Source organism: Cyprinus carpio, chromosome B9 (genome assembly GCF_018340385.1).
Source record: "Cyprinus carpio isolate SPL01 chromosome B9, ASM1834038v1, whole genome shotgun sequence".
Taxonomy (NCBI): Eukaryota; Metazoa; Chordata; class Actinopteri; order Cypriniformes; family Cyprinidae; genus Cyprinus; species Cyprinus carpio.
This window is the reverse complement of record NC_056605.1, coordinates 15,426,224-15,437,819: the sequence shown is the minus strand read 5'-3', so window position 1 is coordinate 15,437,819 and position 11,596 is coordinate 15,426,224. Positions and strand designations below refer to the sequence as shown.

Sequence of the window (11,596 nt, the reverse complement as noted above, 5' to 3'; positions counted from 1 at the left end):
GCAGAAAACCCCAACATTTATTACAATTTAAAAGAAGAGAAAAACAATAAAGTGACAAACTAAAGTATTTGGTTGACTTGAAATAATTATTTCAAATCAACCATATATTCTTTTTATTTTAAGAATTCTTCTGATAAAGTAGTTTTAAAAGGAACACAGAAGCCTTTATTCTTAGAAAACATCACCTTTTGTTTTATTATCCTGGTAAGTGTCTCTCATAAAGCTCATTACAGTTAATAAAATACATCTGGACCCCTGTTTGCCTTGGGTCGTGCAGCCCAACCCCTCCCCCCATATATGCAGGCACATTCCTCATGCAAATTAAATGGACATGCAGGAAACCCCAGACCCAAAAGTCCATCAAAGTTTCTACTATCCATATTTCTACCCCCTGACCTAAGTAAAGAAAATAGAAACCAAAGTATTCTAGTGTGTTATAAACAACGTGCCCCTTCCCTATTCAAGCAAGTGCACGTTAGTCAGGATGGACAAATGGCGCACGTGCCGTGTGTCCAACAACCGATAAAATGAGATGATATCAGTCTGGTTCCAAGAGATGTGCCAAATTATATGGCAACTAGTGAAAAGAAGTGACACTGGCTGCTCGGCTTCAGCCAGTCTCTTGCTGGTCATCAGATATCAGAGATACTGAGGTGATCTTCATTACTGAAATCCATAATCACACAGTGGTGAGGAATGATTTCAATTTCAGATGTTTCTGCTCCTGTGGGCACCAGCTGCAAGAATCATCTGTAAGGTTCCTCGTGGGAGTCTGTTCTTATCAGGATAGCAGATAGATAGATAAATACATAAAATCATTAAATAAATAGATCAGTGAAATAAAAGTGCAGTGCTCTCTACTGTGAAACAACCTTTTTTTTTCTTTTTCTTTTTTGACAAGTATTGTGAATGCTGAAAAATGGGGAGTTCTGTAAGAATTTGATTTATATTTAATGAGAAGGCACGCTGGCTGGATGGCTAAAGCTGTGTATACGTGTTTATTTCAGTTGTAGATGTGCTAACTTCTGTGGCTGTTCATTAGGTCTCATGCCAAGCTCTCAGAACCCTACATGTGCTGCTCAGCATATGGCATGCTGACCCCTTCATAGTCTGACTGTTAAATATGGTTACTATTTCACAAGTTACATGTTACAATGTAGTTTGCACATTTTGATCTGTATGGTATTCTGATGATTGTCTTGAGTATGCCTGTTATGACTTTTTAAATGTGTAACTTGGGCAACAGAACATGACTTTTTAGGCTAATACATGCTAGAGTGCTTAGCATGTCATGCATGGTGTGTGCAGGGTCGAAAATTAACACTTGCCTAGTGCAAATGTGTGTTAATTGGCTTTAGCGAGTAAATGAAACAGCCAGATAGCTAGTAATGTTTTTAGCAATTTCCACATACATTTTTATTTGTAATTTTTTTACACTGTATGAACGATAGTTTTGGCTGCTCTGCAACTTGAACAAATCCAATCTAAGCAATGCAAGTTCAAATTTTAACTTTTTTTATTATTATTGTAATAGCTGTAGAAATGTGGTGGCACATTTGTGACAAACCACTGAAATGAAACCAAATTCTAAAGAAAATCAAATGAGTTTTTTTTTTTTTTTTTTTGATGGGTGGATTAATTGTGATACTGTGAATGACACAATGCGCTTATTGTGCAATTGTGATAGGGAATGTGTGTATGTGTATTCCCTATCACTATTGATATATATATATATATATATATATATATATATATATATATATATATATATAATGAACAAACTACCATACGAATGATTTCAATTATCCACTATATGCAAGTGTTGCAAAAGTTAATTTTGGACCCTGGTTGTATTATGTGCATGTGAGCGAAGTGTTAAACTTTCAGATTCTTCTAAATCATATTTGTTTTGACTGAATGTAATGAATACATCTATAAACCGACTGAAATTGATCATATTTTAGAAGTGGAGGACAGGCATTTCCCAAGGTCTCTAGTCTGACTAATATGCAACTCATGATTCTGGCTAGTGAATGTGTTAAGTGGCTTGGGACAGACTGGATGAAACAAATGAAGTATTATGGATAATGTGTTGTGACAGCTCATTCATTTATCAATTCTGGAAATTCAAATATGAACTCGATTTACAAGGTGGGTAATTTTTAGAGTAAAAACATTATTTTGGTAATACAGAGATAAGAAACACCACCTGACATTTCCTGTTTTCTGTGCATGATTAATGCACAGCTATGCAAGGTAATCAGTGCACTTTTACTTATGTTAAATCCCCATAGCAAGGTATGACCACAGCGTGATCTTCACAGTTCTGGTCACCATGCTTTATGTTGACTATAATGCCTGTGAAGACCCCATAATGCCTTTAGAAGAGGAACTTCATAAAGTTGTGCTCAGAGGAGAGTGACTGGCTGGTGTCAGGTAAAGAGGTGCTCCCAAGTGGTGAATAGCACAGTGGCTCTGTTCCAAATCATAGTAAGTTGCCTTATTATAAGCTGTCTACATAGGGAGCTACAATCTAACCAAAAAGGAACTTCATAGATGACCGAATTGAAACAGTTTTCATGTGTAGCAATTCTCCTTGCTGAAAAACAGCTTTCTTTCAGCCTGACCAGCTGAAAAGCTCCCATATCCATACTAAAAACCATCAAAACACATTAGCCTAACCAACAGCACAAGATACTTGTTCACAGTTAATTTCAATAGAGTCTGACACACAATATTAGACTAAACATTTTAACTTATAATTACATGGAACGCTTCCTATCAATACTTTTCTTTGTTGACAAGTTCTGTTAGCGTTAGCAGCATGCTAAAATGAACTGGAGTCTGCTGTGAACAAATGTTCATTCCTGCCGTTTTGATATTACCGCAATTACAAGATTCCGACTTGTAAACAGCATGCACGTCCTTGTAGGTTGTGTAATTGCATCTTAAACTGAATTTTCTGAGCTTCAACTTGTACTACAGACCGCCACAAAATCATGTGGGAATACTCAAAATAGCAGTGGCTTCAGCAATAAGATGTAGCTTTTCTGTAATTTTTCTGTCTAATAATTCTCATAATTTAATATTACTTAATGCAAGAATAATTAGAATGACAGTAATTATGTCATGGAATGAACGCAGCCTTAGAGTCTCGTGTGGTTTTGTTTTAGGTAACAAGGTGGGACAGTGCCGGATAAAACGTTTCACTGAATGCATTCTGAAATGTCTTATTCGTGATGCATGAAAATGATAGTGACATAGATTTTAGCCAAAACAAGGTATTTTTTTTTAAGAAAGCATCATCAAATGTGCATTTAGCATGCATACAATGCCTAAAAATGCTGTTTATAAGTAAATAGGTCACTAGGGTTTGGAACAGAGCCACAAGCTGTCCAATTACAAGAGTGTCATCCTGAAGGAACAGCAATCAGTTTTGTCTGTCATTCAGAATGTAGGTGTGTTGGGGTAATTGCAGTTGGCCCAGTTCACCGCTCCCCTATTTGCTAAGTCAGCTAGTCATAGTATTTTTTTTTTCAGTCTCTCACAGTGCTGGTCCCTCTTCATCTATGAAGCTGATATGCTCTGTGGAAGGCCTCCCTCCTGCTGCCCATTCTTGCATCTCAAACTCTAACTGAGGAGGTCCCGGCCTGGGGTTCTGCGGGGACCGTGAGGTGCCAAAAGAGGCTTGGGTTTCTGGCAGGGAGTCAAGAGAGCAGGGCAAGGTTAGGGAGGTATGCGGACAAGAAGGAGGGGTGCAAGACCGTGGCTGGACCCGAGGGGTGGTGGCAGTTGAGGAAGGAGATGAGGGAAACAGACTGATCCCCAGCCTGTGGTCACCGGGGGAGTTATTGATCGAGGGTGGTGCAGAGCAATGAGAGGGTGGTGGAGGTGGGGTGTCCTGTGAGGGGGGTCGAGGTAGCAAACCTCTGCTGTGACTGGCAGGTCGGTGAGGACCCTGGCAGGGAGAGCAGGAAGTAGACTGGGAGCGGAAAGTAGGAAGCGAGAAGGAAAAGGTTAGAGATGGGGATGCAGGATGGCTGGTTTGCAGTGGCTGGGCTGAAGCTGCCTGGGTGCCTTCTCCCTCCGTTTGGGCTGTCACTGGAGAAAGAAGGACTGGCAAGGAAGGTCCCCTCGAACAGCCTGCCTGAGCCTGTGCTTGGTGTCTCTGTGGCGGGCTGGTGGGTATGAGACAGCTGAGCAAGCCAATGCTCCCAGTGTCTGCGTTGTCTATTAGGGAGCATGTAGGTCTGAGCGGTGCAGATGATGGGGCTGTGGGCGAAGGAGCTGGTGGCGTGGATATTGTTGGACCGGTGCGACTGCTGGGAGATGGAGGCATTGTTGGACTGAGGGCTGTCAGGAGAGGCTGAGATCCAATGACAAGCAAGGGCCGGAGGAGACGTGTCATTTCCTGTAGCTCTTTGCCCAGCTGAGAGACTTGCTGGGATAGACTAGTCATCTGTAAATGAGATCAACAGAATGTAAGTTATGGAACATATAGTTCTGGCTATAAAATCTTACTGGATGTTCTTCATTCCAAGCTATTCACATTAAACAATGTCCCAGGTAACTATTTCCTTATGGCTGTAGTGGCTGCATGTCTCTCAAATCACAAAATTAAGTTGTTTTATGATATAAAGATAAAGATAAAGATTTTTGCTTGCCATCCGGGTCCTGATCAATCTCTCTGGGTTTATTTTGCTACATTGACCAGCTGACTCTATATAATCCTGTACTTACTGAACAAAGATGTCTTTTATGATAGTGCTGTAGTGCAGTCTTTTTACAAAAATCAATAAGCCTCTTGTCTTACACCCTTTAAAAGTGGTAAAATCAATGTAATGGTTTTGGTAGAGCCTGATCTACTTTTCAGACATCTTCACAGATACAAAAGGATTTTATAAACTGCAAGTTGTGCAGTGTTGTAGTACTCAGGAGTTTGTCCGAGTCCGGTCTTGTCCTGGATTAGGACCCAGACTCTATACCTATTCCAGTTCTGAGTACTAAAACTCTATCCACATTGTTAAGTACTTGAGATTGGAATTGACCTGGAGGTTTGCGTCACATTGACGTGAAACCAGGGAAAGCGTGTTTATATTTATGTTGAATATAAATTGATTTATTCTGATTTAATGTGTTTGATTCACTTACCTCCTCACTCAGTTTGGTGATGCTCTGCTTGGTCTCCAGCTGCTCCTGGTTCACTGCAAACAAACCCGCACAAAATGAGTTAAGTTTGTTGTAGAGTGGATGAGGAAAGATTGGACGGATGAAGAAAATAAATTTATTGTGACAGACGGTTCCCTGACCATCTGATCCATATTGCACACAAAACTTGTAAGAGCTGCAATCTGATTGGCAAGCTTTAACTTCTTACTGTGCATCAGAATTTACATTAGTAAAGTTCCCAAGCTGTTAAGATAAATGATTGAAAGGAAACATTAATAAATGGATTTGCTAAGGTTTGTAAAGTTCAAGGTCCGTGGCATCAAGTCTTATCCTCAAAGGTGCTGAAGAGTTTTGATTGAGACATTTAGTGGGACAAATATCCCTGAGCAGCAAAAATATACTCTATTGCTTTGAGGTTCATATCCAATTTCAGATGTACCAGCCCTAAATGTCACATTAAAAAAAATAGTTGGCTGTTTTACATATTGGTCAGATGGTCCCTTCCTGTCTAAGTGGGCGGTTCTTGGGTTGAATAAGCTGCAGAATAAGTCTAACTGTGCAAGACAGTCTATTTTTGGAAATAATACTTCGTAATATTTAATTCCAGAAATCACATTCTGTTTTGTAGTTGCATATGTACCTGGGGAAGGTGATGGAGGACCGCTCTGAGGTAGGGTGGGACCGAACTCAAACCTTGGTATTGAGCTGGAATTGCTTTCTGTCTCTATGCCATCCACAAACCTGCAGAGACATCATACAAATGCACTGTTGTTCATGTACAGTAATTTATTCCCATGATGATGAAGTAATGGCTGCTAAATATTCTGCTTTGCTATCACAGGAATTAATTCCATCTTAAAATATATTAAAATAAGAGACGTCTTGGAAAAAACATAATAAAATCTTAATTATTCCAAACTTTTGAGTGATAAAGTAATATAAAAATGCCTAGATAGAAATGGATTCCTTTACTTTTTGCTCAATAAATTAAAGTTTTAGATAAGTCTTGGTTTCTTAGTATAAAATTTAAGAGCCAACTAGTAGAGCAAGCAGTGATTTCACCCAAATTGGTTGTCATGAAAGCTGGATACTTCTAAATGATGAATCAGTAAAGTTCTTTTGAGAGCCACCAGAGGGCTACAGCTCATTAAGGACATGATGTGCGATGTTTCTGTGTACCTGGGGCTGAGTTCTGGAGGAGCGCTGCTGAAACTGACCACAGGGATCTGGAGGGTGGCGGGCCGTGTGTGGTCTGACGGAGGGCGGAATGGGCGAGGGGGGAGAAGAGGCGATCTCAGGGGGGAGCTGAGGCCCCTGGTCAGGCGAAGGGGAGAACGTGGGGCCCTTGACACTGAGTGCTGCTCCTCATCATTCTCATCGTCCTCACGGATAGCAGGAAGTTTCTTCACCAGACCACCATTGCTTTCCCAGTCCAGCTGAGAGAGACAGAGCAGATTTAGTTATGTTTGTGTCTGTATGAAATGCAGATACACATGCCTTAGATCAGCAGAAGTGAGTTTAAGTGGTAAAATTAGAGCTATTTTACTACAGTACTTGCAAGGTAACACTGTACTTCTCAACCATTCTATTTATTATTATTATTCAGCTCATAACTTTTAATTTTCTGATTCTGATCATTTGTTTAAATATAATTTGAACCTTTTAATTTCAGATGTATTGGATATTTATAGACACCTTTCTGGAAAACTTCATTCCGATTCTAATCTAATATCTCTCTATGGACTCTTTAATGGCACATATTAAAAAATAATTAAACACACATAGATATTTCATGTCTATGTACTGATTTATTTGATAAGTGATTGTGTAATTTAAAAAAAAAAAAAATTATTCATGGACAATGTCTTCTACATTTTAATTAAGATTAAAATAATTTGTATAATTTCTATTTATACTTAGTGCTGTCAATTAATAAAATAATAAAAAAAAACTAATCACATTTTTTCTGTAATTATTTAGGATTAATCACATATCAGCATAATATATTTATACTGTCATAATTTCCAAATTTCCAACACTGAATTTCCAAATTAATGTGGAAACAAAATAAATATGATATATTTTAAATATGTGTTTAATGGCATCTTTTTACTAAGGAGCCTATTATCAATGAAGGCCTGCAGATGTCTCTATTAAATGCATTTTCCCCTTAATTTTAGCCATTATTATAGCTGTTCAACTTTACAGTATATTTGAAAGCAATTCTTTTTAAACATTTAATAGGCTTTGGAAAAATTGGAATTCGAATGATTAAATTATAGAATGAAAATTAGAATAATTTCTGAAAGATCATGTTACACTGAAGACTGGAGTAATGGCTTTAAAAATATTAACAAATAAATTATATTTAAGTTATAATATTTCACAATATTACTGTATTTTTAATCAAATAAAGAGATTTCTTTCAAAAACATGAATGTTAGTGTATACAGTATGTTTCTACAGTTTGAAAATCCTCCATTCTTCAACTTAAACAAAATGTTCACATTCAAATTAGCAGTGTTTGGATACTGAATAGTGACTGGCCTTCTCACCTGCATTTATTTGCAAGCTAAATTGTGATCTTACATCTATTCAGCCATGAAACTGTGGAATTTTGTTGAACCTTGGGTTACTTCCAACATTATCCCTACTCTACTGTGCCCTTGCAAGCACTTCCTTCTAAAAATGGAAATCTAGTTACTAAAGAACAATGAATTTTTATAAAACCATTCTTGGTCTTCAATAGCAAGTAATTCTGAAAATGATTTTCAAATGGGTAATAAAGAGTCATGACCAGTGTGTGGCAGACTAACACAGCCTGTTGATTTTTTTCTTCCTCCCCACCACCATTCTCCACCACCACCACAACAACCCTCATAATATCCACCATACTACAATATTGAGGAACCTCAATTGGTTTTTGCCCACAAAAACACTGTTCTTTGTAGAAGCTAAAAATTGATTTCGATTTCTTGGTTGTTAACTCTCAGCACTGCATGTTCTTAGAATGTCATAAAAAGAATGGCTGCAAGCGGCGTTATCCTGCGGCTCCACAGAAGAGGTTGCAGAGAGGAGAGGCTGCACTGTTTATTTTTGTTTTGTCAAAACACATAAAAGACTATGCCAATCAAAGTCCATCACTATAGGGTGGCAACACACACACACAGCCCGCATCCCTGTATTACTAACAAACATAAACCAGGAAGGAAAGACAAGGAAAAATAATAAAAGATTTTGAGCAAATCTTAATTAACGTCTCTCCCATCCTTTTCTTCCCATCCCTCCATTTGTTCTCCCCTATTCAATTTGACTGAAATCTCTCCATCTTTATCTGCAACCCCCTCCTGTTCTCCACACCCTGCCTCTCTCTTTCTTCGCATCTTGTTTTTTTCCCCGTTCCTCTCATGATCTCCGCCCCCACGCTCCGTCTGCAGTCCCGCACCCCACCTAAAGCAGAATTTATTTTTAGCAATCTCCTTCCAATCTTAGTAACACAGACTCCAGTGGCACGAGGGGAGTGTGTGTGCATGTGTCTAAGATGCTTAAACTGGTGTTTCTACAGAAGTTTTCCCTTTCTTTCCCTCCCCTCCTCCAGAGAACAAGGTGCTTATTCAGGCAATTCCATGTCCCTTGAGTCGCCAAATTCAGTCAATCACAGATAAGTATAACAAGAAAGAGAGAAAAGAATGCATTACCTTTTTCTTCCAAAGCTCTAGTGCTCAAACACACACAGACGAACAGTAATCGGGAAGCTTTCCCAATAATCACAAGTCTATTCTCACCAGTTCTGCAATTACGTGCAAATGTATGTGCGAGTGCGTGTTCATTGGTATTCCTTGTGCATTCCGGGGTTGCACACATGTGAAATGAGTATCAGTGCTGATCCACTTTGTCTCATGGCACACACAAACTTGATTTTTACATTTTCTGAAGGAAATGTAGTACTTGCGTATGCGAGTCTCTGCCAAGATGCCAAGCTATTGTTGCTGGTTGCCAGGGCATTTCTATGCGGTTGCTAAGGTGTTTTGAGAGCGCACTGCTATACAGCTGATAGGGTGTACTGGGTGGTCTAGGTCAAACAAATCCCTTCATAATGCAAGGAAAAAATTGTATATCCTTTTGAAAAACGATTTGAGGTAAGGTTAAAGCTGCAACAGTATCTTGTATATATTTACATGTTATATACCTGCCACTTCACCAACCATCATTGCTTCCCGCTCTTTCTCTTCTCAAACGCAACGATATCTTATACCTGGAGTAAGCTGCATGTGACACCTTGTAGAAGCAGCACTGCAGGAAAAAGTGAAAAGGAGAGAAAAGAGGCACCTCTCCCCTCCGCGCCACTCGTTTCAGGGCTATTTTTATCTTACAGGATCCAATCTTAGCTTGAGGCACGGGGGACCCAGTCAGCAAGGAGTCCCCGCCTTCCCTCTGTGCTATTCTTAGTATCGGCATACACTCCAAACCGCAGCCTGCTGCTATTCCTGTCCTCACAAGTTATACTCAAGGCTGGGAGAACGTGTGTGTGTGTGTGTAAGAGAGGGGTCTCGTGCACAGGCATACATGTGCATCCTGAAGATGAGGGTGGAAGGGGCTTTATCTTAGTCAGGGAAAGGACACGGACTTTGAAAATGTGCAAGAAGGAAGGAAAGATGCCAAAAACAGCAGATGGGGATCTATTTTGTATTCCGCTGGTTGTGGATGTGGGCACTGCAGCATTACACACACATACCTCCAGTCTGTAGGTCACAGCTCATGAATTCATTGAGTAACCAGTAACTCAACATGCACAAATTCATTTTGGACAACTGGTGTGCAGTAGAGAGTTACAGATTTACATTTCTTGCATTTTTAATAATTAATTCGGCAAACACTTGCCAGGTACGCTTGCGTTCACACCAGCCTGGATGTACGGCACGAAAAGCATAAATACAACGGTAACCCCAGTTACTACAGTAAACATAGCAATGCTGCACGTCTTTTTGTTTCTAATATGCTTGTCATGGAGTCATGGAGCGTCATGGAGCGTCAAACAGTATTTGCACTCTTAAAAATAAAGGTGCTTAAAAGGTTATTCACAGCGATGCCATAGAAGAACCATTTTTGGTTCCACAAAGAATCATTCAGTTAAAGGTTCTCTTTCTTACCTTTTTATCCACCTTTTTCTTCCCGTAAAAATGGGAACATAAATTCTATGTGTTAAGCTTCTGGTCTTCTCCGTGTTCAGCTATTTTTTAGCTCTACAAAACTGCTTTTGCTGCCTGATATTGAAAATTGGTGTGTCTTACCATATTATTTTTAATGTATTATCTTAATTACGAACACACTGGTTTGTAGTGCAAACAGTTTTACTGTTTACTACACATTGTTATTCCTCTCGTTATTTCCCTACAGCTGCTAATGTTCTAATGAATGAGTCTTGCCCATAGGCTTACTTCCGCGTTGAAGAAAAAGGTGGTTAATCTGAAGAACCTTCTTTTGCCACAAATAACCCTTTGTGAAACAGAAATGTACTTCAGATATTAAAGGTTCTTTATGGAACCATTTGGACAAAAAAAGGTTCTTCTGTGGCATTGTGAAGGACCTTTATTTTTAAGACTGTACATGTTTCTAGGTCTTTCTTTCTGTCAAACCTGTTCAAAACAGCAGCAGCTCTGGGCATGTGGCTAAAAACGTGCATCTTATTGGTTGGTTTTCTTGTTTGTGGTGAGAAAGCAATCTGATCAAATGGATCAACAAACCAAGCTGTAACTGGAAATTTGTTACTTAAAAAGCAGCAGTATTTAATTCTATGAGTGGAATCACAGAACATAAACAGGTGCAATCTAACCAATAAGGGGACAGTTTTACTCACATGTGACTTGCATAAACACATTTTGATACGATTTGAAATATTGTCTTGTATATTTACGGTAGGAGATTTACAACATATCTTCATGGAACATGATCTTTACTTAATATCCTAATGATTTTTGACACAAAAGAAAATCAATAATTTTGACCCATACAATGTATTGTTGGCTATTGCTACAAATATACCTGTGCTACTTATAACTGGTTTTGTGGTCCATTGTCACATATAGCCTGGAAACGTCCTTTTAAGAGCTTTGTTAGCATCATTCTGTAGTAGCTGTTACAGAAAAATCACAAATGAAATACTTTTAAATATCTATTTCCCCCCCTTCTTCATCAGCAATGGGAATAAATTCTGTGAGAAAAGCACTTTATAAATGTACAAAATTATTAATTGGATTCAAACAAAAAGAAAAGGTGTAAATGGAGACCACTTTATCTGAGCTATGCCAATTAAAAGAATAGTTCATTCTACAATGAAATCCCTGTCATCACCTTCATGTCCCTCCAAATCTGTATTACTGAAAAAAAAAAAACCTTTCTAAGAATATCTTCTTGTATTTTTCATAGA

The 11,596-nt window shown here is 38.7% G+C and overlaps 1 protein-coding gene across 1 annotated transcript in view; it reads right to left on the bottom strand.

Moving 5' to 3' along the window:
* Window positions 1-1,766: 1,766 nt before the first annotated feature.
* Window positions 1,767-11,596, bottom strand: part of kcnh3 (potassium voltage-gated channel, subfamily H (eag-related), member 3) — a 103,753-nt gene continuing 93,923 nt past the window's right edge. The window contains 4 exon segments of the mRNA XM_042731138.1: window positions 1,767-4,459; window positions 5,152-5,204; window positions 5,810-5,910; window positions 6,349-6,605. Coding sequence (XP_042587072.1) covers window positions 3,545-4,459; window positions 5,152-5,204; window positions 5,810-5,910; window positions 6,349-6,605 — 1,326 coding nt within the window. The 3' untranslated portion in view covers window positions 1,767-3,544.